Raw genomic sequence first — 25,570 nt, forward strand, 5'->3', positions numbered from 1 at the left:
TCAAATACATCATCCAGACTGCACAGCAGCTTGGACCTGTCCCACCTATTTGATGTCTCTGAACAAGAAATGAAATATGGTTGTCAGAAAATGGTGTCAAGTGACCTACAGCATTTAATGTTAGCTTGCAATGAAAACACTTCCTCGTTGTTGGTAACTACTTAATTGTGAATTCACAATTAAGCTTGATTTCATAGGTACCGATCATTTATAGCCACTGAAGTGAGAAATTGCTCAGAGCTCCTGAAATTTAAGTCATCTGAGTTACATAACCATAAAGGTGCATAGTGTACATTGGTATCTCTTGGCAATCCTTGCCTGTAGTTACAGGAGAGCCACTCCTTTCTGTCACCTAGTAACTTTTTAATAGTCAACATCAACTCAGAGTTTCTGAGCTAGAGTTTGATTTGTCAGTGTGTGTGGAATACAGTACTTTTTTAAATGCTGTTTAGGCTACAAACACTAAACAGTGTAGTAGTCTGAACCAAGGACAATGCCTTGTGGAAGTGTTTGAGCAGAAAAAATTGTAATAGTATTTTCTGAACATAAAATGGAAATGGCTGAAGGTAAGATTACACCTGCAGGCAAATCAGACCAACTCCTGGAAAAACTTTGGCACCTAAACTTGCTAGCAAGAGATGTGCTTCTGAAAAGTGATCTGGGTAATGAAGGTATAGTAGAGTATGTGCTTAGACTGATCTCTTTAATGAAAGAGCTGAGCAGATCTCTCAGCCAGCAGCTGGAGAATGTTACAGAAAGTATTCAAGACACCTGCCACTTGCTGAGTGCTCTCCATGACAAACACAAGGAATTGACTGCAAATCCAGGCAAGTATGGAGGGACTTACTTGTAAAGAGAATGGATTGGGTATACTGGATGCTAAGTTCGGCCGTGTGATGATGTTGGGGGACCTTACTTTTCATTTGTTAGTATTTCAGTATTTGGTCATTCATTAGACCAAATGAATTCATATTTCAACAGTTGTATCACAGTGGTTTTGAGTCTATGACATGAGATTCAATGAGAGGCTCATAATTCTCCTTACATGAGAAAAAAAATAATTGTTTCAAAGTTTTATGTATATTATACTTTGGTGGATTTATCTTTGCCAGACACCAGGTGCCCACCAGCAATTTACTCCCCCTCCCCAACAGGACGGGGGGAGAAAATAAGATCAAAAAGCTTGTGGGTCAATATAGAGACAGGGAAATCACTTACCACTTACCATCATGGGCAAAACAGACTCCACTTAAGGAAAAAATTAATTTAATTTATTGCCAGTTGAAATAGATTTGGATAGTGAGAAAAAAAGGCAAAAAATTAAAACACCACCTTTCCCTCACCCCTCCTTTTTTCCAGGCTCAACTTCACTCCTTCATTCCCAACTCCACCTCCTCCTTGTCCGGAGGAGCGCAGGGGGATGGGGAATGGGGGTGGCAGTCAGTCCGTAACACTTCCCCTCTGCCACTCCTTCCTCCTCATATTTTTCCGTGCTCCAGCGTGGGTCCTTCCCATGGCCCACAGCTCCTGTCAGGAAAGCCTGGGCTCTCCACAGACTGCAGTTCCTTCAGGGAGTATCTACCTGCTCCGGTGTGGGCTCCTCCACGGGCTGCAGAGTGGATATCTGCTCCGGCCTGGTCTCCTCTGGGCTGCAAGGGAATCCCCACTCTACACCTGGAGCACCTCCCCTTCTCCGGCCTTGCTGTTCTCAGGGCTGTTTCTCACACTTTTTCCCTCACTGCTCTCTGGTGTTCTTGCCCGTTATTAATTTTTTTCACAGCGGCAGCCCCAGCTTCGCGGGCAGGCTCCGCTCAGTCCTGCAGTGGGTCCGTTGTGGAGCCGGCTGTGTCCGGCAGGGGGCAGCCCCGGCCCCTCCTCACGGAGGCCCCTGCAGGCCCCGCTGCCCGCCGCTCCCGCAGTAAACGCGGTACATCCAGCCCGCAGGCCTCTACGAGGAGCAGCGTGGGTAAACAGATGACAATTAAAATACGAAAGACTTCTGCCATCTTAGTGCACAGGTAAACACATGGAATTTAATTTCTTGCTGTTATAATAACGATGTGGATATAATAACGGTGTTTTTATTGTGAGGAGCAAATCCAGATTTTATTCGTGAAAAAATGCAGGATCATTTTGTAATGAATGAAACAAACTCTCTTTCCCCAGAAACAACATCTTAACATCCTTTTTTTGTAAAAAAAAAAAAAAGATAGGACCTGCTTCCAGGCTCCAAGATCCAACTTTGCCCTGTTGGCCTCATGGCCTATGTGATTTTTTATTTTTTTTTTTTTAGATTTCTAAGACTTCAGTATCATTCTCCTTCCAAAAAGCTACTTTTCCTCATCTGACACTTTCCCATAAAACAGTCAGCAAAAAGGTTTGAAGACAGTTGCATATAAACTGCCACTACATAGGAACTGCCACTGTATTCTAAAGCCGTGTTATCAAACATCAAAAAAGCAGAGAAAGCAAAATGTTAGAAAAGCGATGGTGGCGGGGGGGGGTAACACAAAAGAAGGCTTATTTCAAGGTTAACCTTGTAACAAAATGCAAAAAGTGTCTTTTCATGCAACACAGTTGGGTAGTGTAAAGTTACTAGGAGGTATCTTTGCTTGGCTTTAAGCGCTGCAGTATTAGAAGTGTCACATTCACAGCGCAGGAAAATGCTGTTGTTTCAAATGACCCTGTTATCTTCAAATTTGATTTTAGGGAGTTTTAAAAAGCTGTAAGATTTGTTTTGTTTTGGTTTTTTGTTTTGCCTAGAGAAAGCAAAATTCAGGCAGGAAACAGGTCAATTTTGGCAGTTTTGCCAAAGCTTGAGCTTTGCCTTACAGTGTGACGGGGAAGTGGTCTTTTACAACCTGTTATGCAAACGAAGCTATGTTATTTCCAATCCTTTTGTTTTATTTCTCAGCCCTGTTAAACTATTAGAAGTTCTTCTTCACTATTGTAAAAGTGCCCCTGAAAAAACAGCAGTACCTTAGAACAAACTTATTTTTTTCTTTGAACTACCAGTGGAAAAAGATATATTAAAAATGTGTCGGCTGCTTTGTTTTTTGGGGTTTTTTTGTTTGTTTGTTTGTTTTCCCCAAATATAGTCAAAATCCTATAACAAGTAATTTGGGAGCTGAGCAAATATTGCAAAGGAATAAATTTTAGATTGAGTTCAACAAGAAAAAAACTTTATTCTGAACCGTACTCTTTGTAGGTTTAAATTAATCAGATGCAAATAGAGATGACAGTGAAAGGCCTATCTAGATCATATAACATCACACTGATGTGTGATGACATTCTTACTCAATAAAATTATTTTCCAAGTTGAAAAGCTTGAGATATTTATTTACCTCATATTACGTTACTGAAAAAAGTGCATGTAAGCCAGTGGTTTCCCATAAGACTTGTATCAGCCCTTTCTATTGTCCTTCCCTTGTGTGTCTCTGTCCATTATAAGTGGAGAGCACACCATACTGTGTTTCATTCTGTACAATTTTCTTATTTGTATTGACTTTCACTGGATTTAACCTGCAAAAAAAAGCTTTCCAGGATCTCATGCAGCAAACAGAAATAAGCAAGAAATTTTCCAAGAGGTTTGCAATATACATAGCTAATGAAGACACAGTTCCAGTTATAGAGGTTGACAGCATAAAGTGAGGGGAGAGCTGAAAGTAATACATCTGAAATCCTTGCAGAGAATATGTGAAGGATTTCTAAGAAAAGCTGTAAGATAAGAAAAATGAGGTGTCATGGTTTAACCCCAGCTGGCAACTAAGCCCCACACAGCCACTCATTCACTCCCCCCCAGTGGGATGGGGGAGAGAATCGGACGAGTAAAAGTGAGAAAACTCGAGGGTTGAGATAAAGACAGTTTAATAAGGAAAGCAAAAGCCGCGCACGCAAGCAAAGCAAAGCACGGAATTCATTCACTACTTCCCATGGGCAGGCAGGTGTTCAGCCATCTCCAGGAAAGCAGGGCTCCATCATGTGTAATGGTTACTTGCGAAGACAAACGCCATCACTCCAAACATCACCCCCTCCTTCTTCTTCCCCCAGCTTTATATGCTGAGCATGACGTCATATGGTATGGAACAGCCCTTTGGTCAGTTGGGGTCAGCTGTCCTGGCCGTGTCCCCTCCCAGCTTCTTGTGCACCCCCAGCCTCCTCGCTGGTGGGGTGGGGTGAGAAGCAGAAGAGGCCTTGAGTCTGTGTAAGCACTGCTCAGCAGTAACTAAAACATCTCTGTATTATCAACACTGTTTTCAGCACAAATCCAAAACATAGTCTCATACTAGCTACTGTGAAGAAAATTAACTCTATCCCAGCCAAAACCAGCACATGAGGGATCATAAAATAAATAGGTTAAAGATAAAATGTTACATGAATGGCACATAGTGATTGTGTGCTTTTTGTCCATCCTTTTTCACCAAGTGTTTTTAGTTGCATGCAAGAGCAACCTCCACCATTCCTATAACTGTATGCTACAAACTGCTGTAATTCAGTATTGTATATGTGCTGGTGGTTTTTGTGTTATCCTCTGTTCTCCATAGCAAAATTCAAAGCTGCTAAGCATTTTTATTATTGAGCCCATGTATAACAGCATTGTTAGAGACCCATGCATTAGAATCTTTCAGGATTCAATTTTAGGCAATATATATAATTAATGTTTAGTTTTGAAGCTCTTCCCAAATTGATTTGACTATTATTTACCAACTCCATGCTGTAGATTGTCATTAAGTATTTAGCTAGTGTCTGATCGTTAGAAAGGTGTTCATTAGAGTTGCCACAGTAGTACTTCGACAAATACACAGTTGTACTTGGACAAGTACACAAATGTACTTGTCCTTATTCAGTTCTTCAGAAATTCACTCAAATTGAATAGCAATAAATGCAAAAATATTAAATGGAAGCCAGGAAATACATTGTGCTTCATGTATTGAATGCCACTATGGAATTAGGTGGAATTCATTAGGTATGTGTATAAGAGTTTTCACATTTTTGGCCAGCTTTCATAGCAAAATTCAATTCGTTACCTATTTTTTTCCTCAGAGTACAATGGAATTATAGATTGTCTGCAGAAAGTGAAGGATTATTTTATAAATACAGTCTTACAGCTTCAAGAGGCAGAAAATAAACTTTATGCTGCTAGCTGCAGACAAGATGATGATTCTCAGATCCAGTCTGCTCAAAATGCTTCTAGAGGAGAAGCAACAGAGTCTGTGCAAGCATCTTCTAGTCCCAATCAGCAATCCCAAAGAACTCCTTCCCTGAACAAGACGGAAAGTCAGAATGTTAATCAAATCCAGCCAAGTGAAACTAAAACTGTGGAAAACGACATTGTTGCATCGTTAGCCGAAAACATATCTGCTCGAGAACAGGACGTTACCAGAGAACCTCCAACGAAAAAGGAAGATGGTGAACACAGACTACTAATGAACTCTGTTACAGAGAAAAACAATTGCAATGGAAAGGATAAACCTCACAGACATAGCTCTGTTACTGAAAAGTCTCTAGAACTGGCTATTCAAGATGCTCTTATGAGCAGTGAGGAAGGCATTCTATCTGGGACATTGAAAGACATTTATGACGGAACTGTCACGAATCTTTTTGAACGGGAGAAAAAGGCAGTAGTCAAAGAATCTTCAAAAGGGGTAGAAAGTGAAGAATATAGACTGACAGAGCAAATGGAAGACAGTAAAATGGAAACAAATAATGAGATTTGTAGGAGTGACCTAATTACCTTCACATCTTCAGCACAAACATGTGATCTTACTGCTGTGAATCCTATGAATGATTCAGAAGAAGTACAAAAATGTAGGCACTGGATGAACAAAGAGTAAGAACATATTTTTCTTTTTAGGAACAGATGTACATAAATATTGCTTATTAGCACACATATAAACATCTGTGGGCCCAGAAACTCAATATGCATGTATTGAACAGCTGCTGGTCATGCACATAATAGCAGTTTACAACTTAAGCATGCGCAATGAAGATCTTCCATTTGGTCTAAAGTAAACTGTAACTTCCTATTTGATTGCATAGATTTTTTTTTTATGCCACAGAGGGACTCAGTCACAGCCAGTAAAGTCAATAATTCCCAAATTGTTGGAAATCAGTAGGAAAGGACCCAATTAGTCAGTTTTATGATAATTTGTAAGCTGTTCTGAAACAAGCTAAACATAAAAATTTTCGTGATTTTCCCATCTATTCATAAACATATTTTTATGAATGATCTGCTTATGCTGCAATGTAGCACATCATTATAGTAAAGTATTTAATTGAAAATACAAGATGCCACCCCACCCAAAATACGAAGAATAATATTTTGTATTTTTTTTCTCCAGATTTCTAGTGGAAGAGAGTAGTAAGAATGAACGCAAAGTAGCTTGTTTCATTAAAGGCCCTGCAGCTGCTCTGGAGAATCTGAAGTGTAAGATAGTCAATGACACCAGTTCCTTGGTGGTGGATGATTCTGAGGAGCTGGTCAGCAATGTCATCAGTATTGAATGCTCTGATTATGAGAAAACAATCCCTTTCCCTATCAACATTGCAATCCCATTTACTTCATGCTTCAGAGGAAATTATCGGGAGATTATGGTGAAGGTGACTGATGTGAACTTTCACTCAAACTACTTAACTCCTATTTCTTTGGAGGGATACCAAGGAAACCATAAGGTTGGTAACCTCTCATCTAAGCATTGTAAAAACATCATTCAAGGTTCCCAGTTAAGCCTCTGTGGAGTTATACAAGGAAAGTTGTCATTATTAAGCCGTATTGCCCACTACATGGGGTTAAATTGAACTTTTCTTCCTACTTTTTAAAGAACTAATTCTATTTGAAACCTAGTATTTAACAAGGTCCTTTTTTTCACTCGTAATGTTAAGGCAAGTGCTTGATCCCCCAATACTAATGATTGAATAACGGTTCATGATTTTTGTAAATAAGTGTAATATGTTGCATTATTTGATAAAATTAAAAACTTAAGGGGAATTATTTTGCATGCAGATCACAGAGAATTAACACAATTCTGTGTGTATGAGTTCAAACTCCATCTCAAAGAAACACAGGATGATTTTTTTTTTAACTGCAGAAGAATTGCATTGGGCCAGATTAATCACCCAGTTCACAAGCTTATTTCGTTTCACCCCAATCATACACAGGAATATTAATGACATCACATGATGACTAGAGATCACCAGATAACTGGGCATCCAGGTGGCAATAATATTCAATTTATTTTCATTTCACACCTTGCTCTATAAATAATGTTGCCTTCTCAAAATGCTAATCCGCTGCAGAATACAGCTTCCTTTCTGTCCCACATACTCTAACCCCACATTCTCTTTATGCAGGAAACCTTTGCGGAAGTGAAAATTTATCAGCTGGGTGTTTTTTCTGTGTTGTCATGCTTAAAGAAAGAAACATTTACTGTTCCAAAGGTAGGACTGTCACAAAAGCTGAGCATGGATTTTAGAATCTCTTTTTATTACCCTCCAGAAACATTCCATTCTCCAGCACCCATGCAGTTAAAGGTGAGCTTGAAATACACAAGACTTGTTCCATAAGTCTGTTATCTGATCATTTCTGAAGCAAGGTTGCCAATAATGTAAAAGGGCAACCTGTTCCACTATTAGAAAAAGTGAAAAGTGGTTGCAGCTTCACATCCTGCATACACAGCAAATGGTTTCCTGTCAACTTTGTTAAAGCCGCATAATATTGTCAGTAGTCAACATGATATCTCTAGCTAAAAAGAAGAACCATCTACAGAAAATACAGTTGTTTTCAATGATGACATAAGCATCAACTCCAGACTTCAACTGCTTGGCCCAGTGTTTAAGTTAATGGAACAATTTTTCTCACCTGACCTTCATCATTTGTACCAGGCAGTGCAACAGAAGGTTTTGTCACCTCTTAGTCTTAGGCTGAGAATAATCTCAAAATTTGCTTCAGTTATAATGTGTTTCTCCCTTCCCCCATAAAAACGTTGATTCTGAGGTACAGAGAAGCTAAAATTAACAGTGAAAAAAATACAGATTTGAAAAATCTTAGAAAATTATCAAACTCTGAGGGAACTCAGGAGTTTCAAAACTTGAACTCAAAGAAGGAACAAAACAATCAAAATACTTTAGTCAGTAAAGGTTCCAGGTTTTCTTTACTTCCAAGCACTTGGTTATGCATTGTATAAAGTGCTGATACATTGATAGGGTTGTTTCTGTGTTACAGAGAGGAGACTAAAGCTTCTGTGATAGTCTAATCCAATTCCAAAGATAAATCAATTTGTAAAAAAACAAGCATGTAAGAGAAGATTTGTTCATTTGCAAATTAATTGTACAGTTGCTTTCCATATTTAGGTTCAGCCAATTGAACCATCATTGGTTTCCACACTGAAAGCAAGACATGATATGTACCACTCAGTAGTATCTACTAGTGCACTGATTTATGTCCAGCATCCTTCAGCCCAACCATTTAACAGCTCAGTCACTATTACTCTACCCTGTCCTCCAAACCTAGAAAAAAAAAGGCAAGGAGATGAGACAGAACATGCGAGAGCCATTAATGCTACAAAAAAGAGGGTTGCTACAGCGTACCATCCTCAGTAAGAACAACTTCACTACAAATTCAGCATTTTCAAAACATCAAAATAATTTAATTTTAACAGTTGCTGATTAATAATTTTTTGTATTAAAAGTGTGTTAGTTCCTTAATACAGTCTGCTATATTTAGAAACATTGTTAGAAACACTAGAGCAAATGTCCACAATTCTCATGCTATAGCTTCACCAGGAAAATTCATATAGCATTTGATGTACAATCTTTAAATATGCTGACCACTATATTTCTAGCAGGAGTCAGGATGAAAATTGTGTGAGGTTTTTTCAGCAAGAAATGTTCAGCCATTTTCAACAAAGCCAAACATTGAACATAGAGAATAACCACGTCTCAAAGCTGCTGTGATCATTATTTTACCAGTCAGTGGTTTGGCTACCCTGGCCTTTGAATTTTCTGATCGCTACTTGTACACATTCCAATGGCTACCTGAGTCAAAATTTATGACACAAAGGTTTGGAGTAGGTCAGTTTTGTGGTAACTGTGGCACTAGATAAAGGCCCAGATTTTTCCAAAGCACTCACTACAAAATTTCTGAAATTCAGACCTTTTGGAATGTCTTAAAAAAACATTAAAACATGGGGACTCCTAAAAAAATCTCTAAATTTCAGTTGTTAACTGGCAGTTAATAAAATGTATCCATTATGCACACGAGGATATGGATAAAACTTTTTGGTGGAAGAAAAGGCCAAAGCTGACCTGATCTATTTTGACAGCCAGCAAAATAAATGGTGTTTTTACCATCTCGTGCAGGAAAAAAATCAGTCTGAACTTACCATTTCATTGTTGTCCTTCCAGTTCTGCTACCATGGGCAACTACAGGTTCAAAAAGGCTTACTGGGATTTCTTGGTAGGGACTAGCCTGGGACAAGAGTCAGCTTTGAAGTATTTCTACTTTAGGTCATTAAAGAGTTAGCTTATTTCTACTGTGCTAAACATTATCTTTTTCAAAATTCATCTACATGCCAAGATTATGATTGTCTTGAAAATAAGCAAGGTACAGATGGAGAAGGCAGACAATGTTCTAGCTTTCCATTTCTGAAAAACTTCTCAGATCATGTTTTAAAGAGCTCTACACCCACACTGGTCTCTTAGACTAGACATCCATCTTCATCACAAACTTCAGATTAGGGAAGGGTGCCCATGTCAGTTTATAGGAGATTCAAATTCCATTTCCTGTACCAGCAGCATTTAATTGTGTGGCAGTACCCTCGTGGCATCTGCCTACTCTTAATACCAGTCTAAATGGCTGGGTTTTATTTTAATAAAAATAAAATCTATTCTGACATTTTATTCTCAGATAAAGATTATTAAATCTTTAAATTCTCAGTCAAAGTACATCCATGAAAAGACCGTGGCTTGATTGCTTATTTCTATACAAATTCCTTAGAAAATTATGCCAACATTTTCCTCTATTTGCACATAGGCTGAGGCTGTATGCTTGAGAAATGCTTAGGCTGTCCTGTCTGGAGTATTTGCTTTTTTGGATTGTGTATAGGGTGTGCTTTTGAGGTGAATGGGTTATTCACATCCAGTTTTAAAAAATTGATAAGAAGAGGTGTGTGTGAGAGGAGAGTTATGGGCTTCTGTAAAGAACCCCTCATGTTTTATTCATTAGAATAAATTAGCCAGAGTATGTCATGTCACAGTTACTTGATTCTGAGTGTGATATCAAAGTAATTACCTCATTTGAAGAGAAGCTACTTTTGTTTTCTATGTTGAAAGAGATAATGGATAGCAGTCATGTCTTATTTTCTAAATTTCTTTGTGGTTATTGAGTAATATTTGCTTCTGGAAGAAAAGGTGGGTTGGGTTTTTTGTTTTTTTTTTTTCAGATATCTACTTCTAGAGAATCTAAATCTTGATGAATGGCTCAAAACTGATCCATAATAATTACTGAGCATAATATTAAACAATAGATTAAACAAGATTCATTTAGATAGAAACCTTTCTTTTTCCATTTTTTTCCTCTTTCTGAGAATTGGAAAAAAAATATTTCTTAACAATTATATTAATTACATACTCTGGAGTATATTTCCAGATACAGATTTTCAGCAAGATGGGAAAAACACATCTAGTCATCAAGGAAGGCAGAAGGGAAAGCAGAGCTACAAATACAAGTTTACTCTTTCTGCAGGATCTATTTTTCATTATATTTTTTCCTATAATTCCTTGGCTTTCCAGGGCTGTGAGTGCTTCTTTGAGAAAAAATGGGGAGAATCTCAGTGATACTTTGAAATTATTAGGTCACAGAAACAAAGAAGAGGGGTGGAAGGTGTTTGATGATGTTATTATCCAGAATGCACGGAATGGGCTTATATCATTCGAACTAAATGAGCATTTAGAAAGGTAATGTATGAATAATTTAATAAAGTTTTATTTACTAAAATATTTACTTCCAAGTATACAGATCAATGGAAATTAGTAGAGTTAAGAAATCATCCACTATTAATTATTAACTTGCCAGCATCTCTTTCTTCCACTTTGCAGTATAAGATCGTTTAGATTTGTTACTCCTAATTACAGAAAATATAAATTTGTTTACATATTTTTTCATCTATAGACTGTACACAATGTAATATATACAAAACTTGAAACAGGAAATGCAGACATTAATCTTAATTTGCAAATGTGATTTAGCTCTCTGACTACAAAACGATAATATTTTTTTGAATTTTTTATTAGGAAATATTCTCTTTCATCTAAAATGTCTATGTATTTAAATTCATAGGTACAGAGTCAATATACTCTACACTACAAAAGCAGGCAAATTTCCACCCTTTCATGTGTTGGAAACAAGAATGAAAAGGAGGTAGCAAAAGGTCCATTGGAGACCGAGCCCTGTATTATTTTGCATAATAAATTGTTAGCAGTTGATAAAATGATTTAAGGTAGAGCTATTCATTTTCTTGCCTTTTTTTTTTTTTAATACAGCTTTGTGGTCATTCGCTTTTCGTTCCTCTTGGAAAACACGTATCTTCTCCTCTTTGCTCAGGCTCTGGAAGAAGCTGTTTGTAGCACAATGGCTAATGTGATACTGTATCGGAAAAGAGACAACCCATATAAAATAGTAGTTTTGCTATCTGCATCCAAAGAATTGAGCTGCAAACTTCAAAATCTCCATGAGGAGGGCTACTTTGGTCCCCCAGAACCTACACAGCAGTTCCCATTAAGGGAAGGAGAGCAGATTCATTTTAAATTTAGAGGCAATATTTTTGCTTCAGGTAAGGTAATTAGTTCATGCATCTGAATGAACATTATTAATCACCTCAGCTCTTCAGAAATACTGTATGTGAACATTAGCAGATTGTGGTTAGTCACAGCACATTTAGTTATTTCAGTGTTTTATTTCTTGTAAATGATAGGCGCATGGAACTACATGGGAAACTGCTCCAACTGAAAAATAAAATGTACTAGTTGAACAAGATCCTGAGCAACCTGCTCTAGGTGACCCTGCTATGAGCAGGGGGGTTGGACTAGGTGATCTTCAGAGATCTGTTCCAACCTCTGCCATTCTGTGAAACCTGGTCCTTCACAAACAGCTGGTATTTTATCTTTTATTTCAAAAGGGCAGGATTCCATCAATGGCTTTTTAATATAAAGAACATTTGATAGGAATTAAACAGATTCCAAACAAAAAGAAACAGTCTGCTATTTTATCTGTGTAAATTCACTTAAAGTGAGCAAGATTAAACACTGAAATCCAGGGCAAAATGTTCCTTTTTGTGACTTGCACTATAAGTTGAGGTCATGAGAGAGAGTTGTTATGCCGTTTCCATTAGCAGCCTTGAAAATTCCATGCAGTGGCTGCCACCATTCAGAGACTTGCTTAAAGGGAAAAGAGATAAGAAGCCTCAGAAAAGTTTTCACCCAAAATTACGTATAGTCTCTTCTGTCAGTTTTGGAAAGAACATATAAATATATATTTGGCCCTCTGATCATTTTGTACATAACCTCTCCCATTGAAAACTTCATTTACCCTAAAGAAAGGATTATTCTTCAAAAAGAGAAGTCTCCAGCCCCCAAGGAATGACTGCTCATATACGCAAAGGATAGTGTTATAGATGTATCAATTAAAATGTAATTACAAATCCTAAAAATGCACCTACCTCTCTGCCTCCGTTCATTTTGTTGTTACAGATAGACAGATATCTATCCTGAATAACCAGAAAGCATATACTTCTAATTCCATTCACCACACTGTTTTATTTTTATTTATCTCTGTGTTATGTACTTTATCCCCTTCTGCGTTCCTTACTTTTCAACTTGTACCACAGCCTTCACCACTTATCCCTTATGCCAACAATTCAGGGGCTAAGACAGCTAACTATGAAGATATTTCAACTACTGAAGCAGGCTGGCAGGAATGTTTGAACCTCAGATGTTCAATATAAAGTAATAATAGTGATAAAGAACAACCAAATGTTATCTGATTAGCTCTATCTGACTCACCCTAATGAATTATTTTAGATGCCACACATCTAAATACAGTGTAAAAAAATTTTTTTTTTTATGGACTGCAGAGAATGGAAAAGATTTTGGAAAATCCTACAGGCTGATTTTTCATTCACAAAGAAAATCCAGGCTGGAGCTCCAAATTAAAGAAGTGGATGAATTCAGTAATCACAGTTCACCTCATTACAAAGGAACAGCAGTGTTTTATAAAATTACCAGAGAGATGATAACCAAGAAATGTGAACAACCCTTGCCATATGGTGAATATCAACACCAGTCTCCACTGTGTAAATTAGCACTAACATTACCAAAGGTGGGTTTCTCATTTGATAACGGTAGAGATCTTTCCATTTTTCCCTTACCATGTATTTATTGGGGAAAAGGATCTTGGTATGATTTTTGCTTTACAGTTACACACAGGAGTCACTAATGGAGCAGTTCTGATCCATCAGCAATGTACAAACACCTTCAGAATTTCTCTTAGCAGGTGGGAGGGACCCTCAACCAAGCACGAGCATGGAAAAAAATGTTTAGCAGAAGTTTTTCACTCATTTGCTCTCTCCAAATGGTACGGTCCTGAGAAATTATTACTTAAGTTTCAGTTATATACTTCTTGTATCCTTGTCTTGGGAGTGCAGAATTTCAAATTGTAGGAGCATTAAATGGTTCATGTAACCTATCTTTCTCCTATCATCTTATTCTCCTATTATGCCTGATAAGCCTCTGCAATACAACCATGTGGGCAATTATCTCCATCTCTGGTGAAAGCTATTGCTACATAAATTAATCCTTAATATTCCTGCAATTAAATCTCATTGTAATCTTTCCAAAGAGTTTAGGTATCAGCACCCTATATTGTACAAAATGCTGCCACTAGACTGCTGCTATCAAATTTGCATACATTTTAATGTAAAAATATGTATAGTAACACTTGGTCTAAATCTGTGGTGACAAGCAGCAGCATCTCTCTCTTTCTGAATGTAATTTACTTCACTCTTCCTTAAGCTATCACCTGCAAATACATCTTTTATTTCATAAGCATACCTCTTTATTTCTCTCTCACCTCCATTCTCCCAAGTAAAAATTGAGAACAATTAACTGCAGAAGATTTTAAGTGGAGATCTCTTTTAGAGACTAACTCCATATAAAATGTAAGTTTTCTTTTGAGAATCACATGCTTTCAAGCAGTTTGCTTTTCTGCAGGGCTAGCATTCCATGTGCAGTATTCACAGAGAGGGAAATACAAACTCTTGAGGTCCAGTGGGATGATTAAAAAAATAATAATTAAAAAAAAATCTGTGGCACACCCTAGGCATCAGTTAGTTTTCCATCCACCTGCCTAGCTTCTATCCCGTTGTTCCACTTTATTTAATCTTATTGCATAATAAGAATAAGATTTAAAGGATTGAAATGCGTTTGTATTAAACCACAAAGGTAATTATCAAGTGTCTTGGATTTGGGTTGGCATATATGGTCTACTGCTATACATATTAGTCCTTAAATGTTCTATTTGGACTTTTCAAAACAAATATTTCTGACTACCCCTTTTCTCCTACTAAATTTAAGGCCGGATTTCCTCATTCTCAGTGTGGCTGAGATCCTGAAGTCTGGTCAGTCTGTATAAGTGTGTGAGAATATATAATATATGTGGGTACACAGTAGCACCCAGGCAGCCTACTCATTTAAATGGAAATAAATGGAGGAACTGTATAACATGATCATTGCTGGTAAATTAGAAATTAGAAATGAAGTCAAACTTCAGGAATGGTGATAGCCTTTGGGAATATTTTCTCTACATTTATTTTTTCAGTAGTGGCTATACTTTCAGCTGAATCAGTTCAAGCACAGTAGACCCAAGTTCGATGCACAAAAAGTCTGCTTAAAGAGAAAAAATTATTATATCACTTCAGAAAATCAGTGTTGCAGCATCTTGCAAATAATTTTTCTTTTGCTTCTGGTAAATATATTTTAAGAAGTGCATTTCAAAGGAGTCAGAATCTTCATTAAACGCAAATATTAGGCCAAAAAAGGTGATCAAAAAGCTTGAAAACATTTGCATATTGATTTTTTTTTCATTACATGATTTGTATTTTCTGTCTTACACAGAATGAAATACCTTTCTCTAGAATGAAGAATAGTATCAAAATAACATCTTCCCTTATGTTGCAAGTCATCTTAGTACGCAAAATGTTATACTTTGCTATAGTTGGTGAACCCTCCTACTTTTTGATCTATCTTCCATCCACCCAGTGTAATAATTTAAAACTGATAATGCTTAAGGTCAGGTTTTTTAATAGAGAAGAAATATTCCTTAATAATTTACTAGTTCAGTTATCATCCTTTTGAAGAATTATTAAACATCAATGAAGCTGATTATTTGACTTTAGTGAATAATTAATAAATTAAATACAGCATACCTTACGGTTGGTATATAAATACACAAGGCAAATGGGAATTTCACCCACACCATTATCTAGTGGTATGTTACATTCATTAACACAAAGTTATAATGTTGTTCACTCTTTTGCTCTTCATACCTTCTTCCAGCCAAGTAAGTCTTGAATTCCATACTGAACAAACTCACAGAAATTTTAAGAACAAAAATTATTCTCTTTTGGCTTGTTTGCTGTCTGAAAGATAGGAAAAAAAAGTAGGAAAAAGCAGTTGATTTTCTCAATGGAAGGTGATTACTATAAAGTCCCACACAGATCCATGCTAAAGTATTCATCAGAAACTTTTGAATAATTAAGTGAAAAGTCTGATGACAGTACAAAATATTCAGAGTACTAAAGCTGTCTGTGAAGGATCACAGAATATAATGATACTGGGTGACTAGAAAATAAACTAGATAATTTAGATGCCAATAAGTGTTTTGTTGGGGTGGAAATACCTATCTAGTTTTATACTGGTAGACTCTAAATTACCTATTACAACTCAGAAAAGAGATCTTCGGTCATTTTGCTCTCTGAAAACTTCCAGACGATTCAGCAGCAAATAAAAGGGTAACCGGAATGTTCCAAATTATTTGAGAACAAAAATGAAAACAAGATTATGCCATGTATCTATGAGGTGTCCACATAAAGACTGCACTCTGCACTCCTGGTCATAGAGCTCAGAAAGAGGATTTGGAAGAAGAGGACAGAAAGAAGGTGATCAGAAACATGGAGTGGTTCCAGGTAGAGGGACAATACATTGATGACAACACTTCAGGCAGTTTTGATAGAAGTTGAAATATTGTGTACACTTACGAATATTATAGAGGAACTGAAAAGGGAATTATTATATCCCCTTTCACAGGATATAAGAACAATGATATTTGTAAGTCGCAGGTATAACCAATAATATAAAATAACATACTTTTTACATACAAAAATAATGAAAAGGTGAACTCATTTTCACAGATATTTGCAGCAGTTAAAAATGTGTTTGAGCTAGAAAAGGAATTGACTGGAAGAGAGACAGAACCATATATTAAACATAATGATCCAGATGCAATTAAATGCCAGAGCAATGAAAAGGAAATTCTAATTACATACTATGTCTTACTAAGTGTTCTAAAATTATTAACACTGATGAAAGCACTGACAGTAAAAATTAACGTAAGAACTTTATCCTGTTTTTACTATCCATGATCTGATCAACAAATTTTAATGAGATAGATCTTCACATTTAGGTGGGCTTTCTAATGAATAAAAGAAATAGAAAGAAATAGTTAACATTGGATGAGAAAACACAGTTATGGAGAAACTTAATTTAGTTTAATTACACAATCAACTACACCAACCATCTGTCAAATGCAACTGCTATTTACCACTTCATTAAAGTACAAGTCTTGTGTTAATGTCCATATAATATGAACCGAGACTGGCACTGTCCATAACTAGTCATATGCTGATGCTATTAATATATATTGCCAAAGCACCTAGAACTATCTAACCACATTTGTGTGTGTAGACATACACTCAAGCAATGATCCTTCCATTTTGCTAGTTTCTATGAGATGCATACTACTACAGTACAGCAACTAAGCTGCCGCAAATCTTGCAAGCATATTAAAATATCATTCTCAGTGTTCATATCTGGCCTATTGATAATGCTGTTGTTTACAGTATTGCTCATACTAACACAGCTGCTTACAGAATTCCAGTTGTCACAGGAAGGTTCTCGTGTCTTAATTGTGAATTAGTTGACTCTAAGTTGTAGCATTATTGATGGACTTCTCACTTGCTCCCAGTATGCTGGGGGACCCTTTCATGGTTTGGTAATAAAATCCCTGAAATAGCAGTAAATGCAGGGTAAAAACAGCAAAGACTATATACATTTCTACTACTTTGCTGAGTTAATAAATATCTTAAGTTTAGTTTGAACATGTTAATGGATGAGTTTTAATACAGACAAATACTCAGTGTTGCCAGTAACACTAGAAATTTTCTCAACAAAATGAAATGAAGTTTTTTCTTTTTTTTTTTGCCAGATGATAAAACTAGTACCATCCACAATGCCTGATTTTAATTGTGATAAAGACAGATGGAATCTTTTTTGAAGGCAACCATTCTGACTACGTTTTCACTTATTTCTGTAAAATTCCCACCTAAATTTCTCTTGAATTGCTGAGAGAAGACACTAACTATGTAGATTATAAGCCATTTTTATATGTATGTGCCCACATTATCTACTGTCTTACAAATGTATTTCTGACAGTGGTCAAAGCAGTGGCTGTTTACTTTGTATGCAACCATTCACATCAGTTTTTAGTTCAAACATGCTACACTTGTACAGAAGTAAGCTGATCTTCACTAACAGTTCCTATTATGGAGCTTTCATTTCCTCAGCATTAGAAAACACTGGTTGGTCAAACCTGTTATTTTCAACACAAATTAAATACAGTGGATTAGGTTCTGATGTCAAGTATGTGTGTGCATATCAGTAATATTTCTACTGATTTCAAAGCAGTTGTATTTATGTGAAACTGGGCTAGAGAGTTTAAAAGGTTAATTTCTCCTTTTCTGTCTGTCCTGTTTGATATGCTAGTAGAGTCTGGCCATGTCTGAGAGGTCCATTTGACAGAGCACTTCAGTATTGCTGGCTGAAATCAGAGTGCTTTGCAAAAAGACATTGTTGTAATACATACAAGCATTATCAAATTACTATTCTGCTGAAGTTTTATGTCTAATGTCTGTCTAACAGCAAAATAGCATGAGATCCTCTGCTTCAGAAAGACAGTTGCTTAGCTAATTGAAGGGCCTTCCAGGCTAGAAAACTGCTTTGACCGCTAAGAGTATTTTACTTACGCTGTCAACCAGAACAGTGGGGCCACATGCCAGTGCAGCTGAACCGTGGGTGAATTTAGCACTTCGCCACAGATATTTAATCTTTAAAGGCAGATTTAATGTTTTGGATCTAATGCATTGTATAGTATTACACTGTTTCTAGACAATACTCATTTTAAATTCCTATCATTTTTACTACTATTTTAACATTAAGTAGCATAAAGTGGTTCAGATTAAAGTCAATGCATGGGTAATTGAGTTCATCTACAATAACTTTGAAAATCTCATACAGACCTTTGAGGTGCTAAATTCTCATTAATGAATGAAAATAAGTTTAAATATAAATGCATAATTAAACGAAGCCAAAGAATGCTGAGTCTTGGAAGAAAAACAATGCCCCCTTCTGGAAGAGCTTTATATTCCCTTTATTTTGAGGGCTTTTTTTAGCCATGTTGTGGTATCTTCACACTAGGGCACATCCAGTGACAGAATTGCTGTAGAAGCACGCAAGACGAGGCAGATTCAGGTCTCAAGATGAGTACAGCACAGGACGGTTTTGCACTGCCAAGCGGTGCACACTGTGTGCAGCCTGTGCACACTGAAACCCCCTACCAAGGTGACTGTACCGGCCTGATGAAAAGTTGTTTAATTCACAGGTGAATAGGTTTTGGATGTGTAGCTCAGTACATACGAAACACTCCAAATACTGAACAATATATAAATTCTGTATTATAAAAGTATTTGAGACAAGCTCAGCAAGGCTCAATATACCCAGCAGGAAAAGGAGAGTAATTTACCCATGCTCTTAATTTACAAATGGAAAAAAGAAGCTCAGTGAATAAACCTGGAGCAAGTCTCACAGGGAAAGCTGTGCATAAACAGCCAGGTAATACAACTGAATGTGTGTGACAAAAGTAACATGGGCACTAAAAGAGGACAATTACAGCTTTTAACAAAAAAAGAGCTGAACTTCACTTGATACAAATTCTTGTGCTCAGTGCTTATGTAAGTAATTTCTTGTTCTATATGGAATAGGAAATGACAGTAAAGCCCACAAGACTTTCCTCTTTCTCAGTCCTAAGGAAAGTATTTTTTTCTTTCTCTCCAGTGTTCAGAGGAAGAAAGAGGAAGAACTCTGCATTTTCTAATGGAACTTGTCTTTTGAATTCTGGTGATTATTAGTGATTTTTAATTAAAAGTTGAACCATGTAAAATTAATAACTATAGCTACAAACATAGCATGATTTCTAGACTTTACAATAGCTGCTGCATACCTAGAAACTGTTATTTTCCTTGAAACAGTATGGCATGCACACAATTGTAATAAGAACACAGAGTCAGCAAGGCAAAGTTAATGCACAATTTGAAATTAGAATTCATTTCATGTACGAAGGTTCTATACAGGTTTTCTATACACTCAGTTTCTATACACCAGTCATGACATAATGCTACTGATCAAACATTTATAAAATTGCATAAATTCTAAACTTTTTAATAAGATGCAATAAACATCCATTTGGTGTAAACAGACTGAGTTTCATTATTTTAATAGCTGTATACTGATTTTACCTGCTGATGGTGTTAACTGATTTTTAATAATGACAAAAATCCTCTGTGTAGGTAGGACCAATCTTAAATGCTGATTTACTGCAATCCACCCCCATATCCTACACCTCATCCCTTACTCATTTAGTCATATCTCTTTCCTCAACATATTTTCTTTGATAGCATGAAAAGTTGATCAACCGTCCACGAAGCACAAAAAGAATTTCTTCCGATTCATCAGGTAAGAACACATACATAATATATTAATATCAATATAAATAATAGTTATATTTGCCATTTACTTTTTTTAAATGCCAAGATTTGTTGCAGCTGTAACTGACATTTTCAAATGCCATATTCATGAATCAAAGTAGTTAATGTGTTAAAAGATATTCAAAGAAAAAAAAGTGATCTGTTTACCAGGAAATGCAAAAGCTCTTGTAAGACAATGTTGTGGGGGGGTGCTTGAGCAGCATGTAATTTTCTGTATAAGGAGACTCAGTTTGTACTGGAAAGCTCCAGTATAAGTTATGTATTAGTCACAGGAAATGCCCAAACCCTTTTATTTTATTGCTAGCTTTCCCCATGCAGTTCCAAAAGTTATAGATCATTGCTGATTCTTTTCTTGACTAAATTCACTTCATATCTCAGTGCAGTTACCAAAAATTACGCCAGAAATAAGGAGTGGTGATGTTTTCATTAAAGTAAAAACCAAACCATATTTAGTTGGGGAGTTCACCCACTGAGCCTCCAGCTTTAAAAAGCTTTTCAAAAAAAGATTTACCTAGCAGAAGAATAACGTTCTTAACTTACTAATTTTTGCCCTTCAGAGGCCCTGTGGGACAACTTGCTATATTGGCTTGCAGAAGAGCTTGCAGAAGATAATACATCATTGCTTGCTTTATGCTTACCTGTTCGGCGGAGCATACTTCAGCTTGTTAGGCTGAAGTGCCCTGATAATTTAACACACCAGATCTATGAGCTGCTTTGCTGCTGGAAAAAGACCCTTCCAAGGTCGGCTGATAAACAGCAGCTCCTGTCTCGCTATTTGCGGAAGAGTGGCAGAAGTGATCTTTCAGAAGAACTTCGTTTTAAGTGGCAAAATAAAGTGTTCACTTGACAGAATCACTGGCAACTAACAGCCCTATTTCTCTTCTTTCTTGTTGAAAGGTGTGAATATTTCTGTGATATCTTTGGATGAACAAGTGACAGGGATACCAGTCAGGGATCAGACTGCTTATTTATTTGTTACTTTGCAACCTCTTTACTGAAGCAAAGTATAATAGCAATATCCTTGCTTGCTAAAAGTGAACATTTCTCCTGTGGAAAAGTGAGATATTGAAAATATAGGTATGAAGGATTATAGACTGGTCTGCCTAGGTTTTTAAGGACTTTAATTGTTTGCACATACCATACTCAATTGACATAGAATCATATTTCTATATACTTCTAATACTAGGAATTATTCACTATGCTTTACCAAAATCTTATGTATCATTCCATGATATATGGATTACTCTACATCCAGTAAGAATAGCTACCAGGTTCTTCAGAGGAAAGCATAATAGATCATTATAATGCACAGACAGAGGAAATTTCTTCTTACTTTCAGGTCTGTTAGTAATTAAACGTGACTTTTATATTCTCAGTGAATGTTTTTTATCCTTGTGAATGTCATAGCAGATTTCAGTGTTACCACAAGTGAATATCTAATCTGTTTCCAGAATTTACTAGATTTGTTGCCTCACTTTTGTCTATCATGGTAATGGGTTTTTTCAGGTTACCATCAAATTTGGAAAAAGGAGTATTACTTCATATAAGTTTTAAAATGTAGTGCTTTGAAATTTCATTCATTAGACTGGGTTCTTGCATTGAAGGTACAGATAGGAAACCAGGTGTATTTGTGCCATTCCTTAGCCATGTATTTTAATCTCTAAAAACTCATTTATTTCCAGAATGCTAAGTAAGACTAACCTAGTTTTTTAAAGTCAGGGCAATAGCAGGGTTGGACTTTTATAACTGTGTTTCTACTGAAATAATATTCTAATTGACAGTCTTCTGTTAGTAGCTGCTATATTGCAATCCACCTCATACAACACAGCACAAATTTCTCTAAAAGCTAAACTTTGACATTTCTGTTAAAGGCTCAACACAGCTGGCAAGTGCCAGTGAATCACACAATTCTGGGAGAAAGCTGACTGCTTGGTATTTACGCATACAAATATCAATTTGTGACTACACAGGCTGTCACATTTGTGCAGTTTCCCTCCTGCGCTAGGAATGTGCAATAGATGCAGCTCTTTCTTCAAGTCCACCTGTGCATAATTATTTTTTAGTTACTGTTACTCTTCTGGATTCAATGCACCAATTATTTTCCTCTTTCAAACCACCCACCACCACTTTAATAATATAATATAAACTTCAAATTTTAATCTAAATCTGAAAGTTATTAATCTAAACTTTATTAATATTTAGACTATTTAGAGTCCCTGTATGTCTTGGTGACAAATCTTAATTGCAATACACATTGCCAGTCTGGATATTTTATTTTCAGAGGTCATATATTTGCAACATTTCCAAATCACTACTATAAATCAGAAAATTGCAGTGCAGAAGAAAATATAAATAGGAATAGTATTCATTAGTTTCATTCATCTATTCAGTAATGTCTCATCCTGTAGGATTATCAGTTTTTAATTGTAAGACAGAATATATGAGGAATGTAACCCCTTTACTGTGACATAACCATCCTTTCATTTTTTAATTTTTTCTATAAATAAAGATTTTTTTAAAATGCAAACTGTCTGCTTCTTAGCGGAAAACATTATCACACTTTTCTCAGTGCCCTAACACATTTTGTCATCAGATCTTTTGTCTGCAGTGCCTTCTCTTTAGGAATGAATATTCTGCTTCAGGGTCAGCAGATACTGTCAGAATTTATGTATATTATGATCATCCTTCAATGTATGATGGTACTACAAATAATACTGAAATATTGTAACAAATTGGACTTCATTTTTCCATCTAAAGTAGTATTTTAATACAACTACCAACATTCTGCCACAAGATGGCCTCTTTGTTTAAGAAAGACATAATGCCTGTATTTCACATGCTGAAAAATATGTGAATAAAACATTGCTAAAAACTAAAAGCCATTGATAAAGACCTGGATACTCCATTGTACAGTATCATTAACAGTGCAAAGCAGCAAGAACTGTGGGCATTTCAGTAGCATCTATACAATGGGAACAACTGCATTCAGCCTTCTCTTCCTAGGAATTTGAAATTATTTTTTACATTAATTGAATGGTAAAATTATATTAAATTATATTAAAATTAAATTACATAAATATAATTAAAGTTATATTAAATTATATTAAATTTGCTCATGTTACAAGCTTGTTTTTATCAGTGACAAACACTAAGCAAGCGACTAAACAAACCATATATTTTATTGAAGAGTGGGAAAAGCCTAATAAGGTAGATTAAAAAAATTAACAATTTCTAATATAACAATTCATGTTTTTCTTCTCTAAGGAGGTAACCATCAGGCCCACCGGTTATTTTTCTCTTCTTGCTGTAACACTCACAGTCTAAAACTAGTAACTAGTCTTGCTGTGGCCCAGCAAAGCTGGCTGGCTGGCGATGTGCTTTTTCTCTGCTCCTCTCCTTCCTCATCTCTGCCACCAGTCCTGCCTTGCGCTGGGGCTTTCCATTAGCTGTTCTTGGTAAGCTTCATAGTTTTTTTCCCCACTTTTTTGTTATTTCAGCTCCTGGAAGAGCATGGGTAGCATTGAGCACACACTTTCCCAGCTCACAAAAACATTTTAACAGCAAAGCATATCTAAAATGCAGATTTTAACAAAAATGTATATAAACAAGTCATGCAAAGCAAATATGCTTATGCCTGCCCACTTTGTTTCCTTTGCTCTACCAGGTGTCCGCAGAAGCACCCTCTTTCTCTAGGTCTCTCTGACCCCAGGGACTCCTGGCAGCAAGAGGGAATATGGGGGGTTTCCCTTCATGTTAGGTCTCAACCAACAGCTTTATATACAGATACATTTTTTATTCCAATTGTTTTGTCAGAGAAGAGATTCTTCCCCCTCTAAAGTTCATGCTCTGTAAACAAAACCTCCAAACCAAACAAGTTTCAGAACAAAATGTGGCCTGCTATGCAACAGAACAATGACATCAGCAGCAGTTAGACCCCAAAATATAGCTCTTTCTGGCTAAAGTAAACTAAAATCAAGCTGTAGCAGAATCCAAAGAGACCTTGTTGAAAAGGGAGGAGCAATGGAATGTCAACTGAGACAGCTAAATCCTTATGGAAGGATGAATATCTGACTATTCTGCTTCTTTCCAAATAGCAAATGCCAGTCACAGGCTGACATGACTGGACTATTGCTGTGGAAAATCCAATTTCTTATCTAGCATCAAAGCTGTCATTTGCTTTTCATTCAATCAAATGTCTCCTTCTTCTGGTTTAGCCCCAGTCGGCAACCAAGCACCACACAGCCGCTCGCTCACCCTCCCCCCTGGTGGGATGGGGGAGAGAATCTGGAGAGCAAAAGTAAGACAAGTTGTGGGTTGAGATAAAGACAGTTTAATAACTGAAATAAAATTAATAAAAATAAAAATAAAAATAAAAATAAAAATAAAAATAAAAATAATAATGTAATGAAAAGGAAAACAATGAGAGAGAGAGAGAGAGACAGAGAGGAACAAAACCCAAGAAAAAAAAAGCAATGCAACCATTCACCACCCGCTGACCAATGCCCAGCCAGTCCCTGAGCAGCGATTGCTGCCCCCCGGCCAGCTCCCCCCAGTTTCTATACTGATCATGATGTCATATGGTATGGAATAGCCCCTTGGCCAGTTTGGGTCAGCTCTCCTGGCTGTGCCCCCTCCCAGCTTCTTGTGCACCTGGCAGAGCACGGGCAGCTGAAAAGTCCTTGACTTAGTATAAACACTGCTTAGCAACTCAAACATCACTGTGTTATCAACATAATTCTCATGCTAAATCCAAAACACAGCACTATACCAGCTGCTAGGAAGAAAATGAACTCTATCCCAGCTGAAACCAGGACAGTATCTCCTTATTCTATACCATATACATCATGCCCAGGTCCCACACTTTCCAATAAATTCCAATTAATCACCACCACTTTCCCTGTCTTTTGATATATACACACAGATATCATTCCCTTGGTCTATGGGCCATCCCTCTAAAATGCCCGTGGAGTTCATTTAGTCCATGACTTTGGGCTCCATCTGTCGTAACAGTCCTTCAGGGCAGGAGAGATGGTGTGTGGTGTTGGATTGTTGCATGATGAAGCCAGTTCTGGTTCCATCACTGCTGCACTTTCCTCAGTTTCATCAAAGTTCATTCCTCATTAATCTGGGTGATTCTTACTGTAATACTGTTGATGTGGCATATAACAGCTGTAGTAGCAATGACATACAGTATTGCATAGCAATTAACATCATACCATTCAGTTCATTGGCTGTTTTCACCCAAAATCAAATCCCCTCGAGGCACACATTGGAATTCCCCATCCTGCTGCATCACCCACCAAGTGCACCCAGGTCCTTCAGCAAAAGCAATCCCACAAATGGGTTTGCCTTTGCCCGAGGCAGGAGTAACCCAGACTGTCTTCCCCAGCATATCTTTTATGTGCACTACAGGGACTTTATCC

General features: G+C 36.8%; 1 protein-coding gene across 1 annotated transcript; it reads left to right on the forward strand.

The window, feature by feature from the left end:
* Positions 1-556: 556 nt before the first annotated feature.
* Positions 557-20,994, forward strand: DTHD1 (death domain containing 1). Its single transcript, XM_072862851.1, has 10 exons — positions 557-827; positions 5,044-5,830; positions 6,342-6,672; positions 7,351-7,530; positions 8,350-8,594; positions 10,789-10,953; positions 11,539-11,828; positions 13,128-13,372; positions 20,058-20,115; positions 20,705-20,994. Exons 1-10 carry the CDS (start codon positions 557-559, stop codon positions 20,992-20,994), a joined length of 2,862 nt encoding a protein of 953 aa, XP_072718952.1.
* The last annotated feature ends 4,576 nt before the right edge of the window (positions 20,995-25,570 follow it).

Source organism: Ciconia boyciana, chromosome 5 (assembly GCF_034638445.1).
Source record: "Ciconia boyciana chromosome 5, ASM3463844v1, whole genome shotgun sequence".
Lineage (NCBI taxonomy): Eukaryota > Metazoa > Chordata > Aves > Ciconiiformes > Ciconiidae > Ciconia > Ciconia boyciana.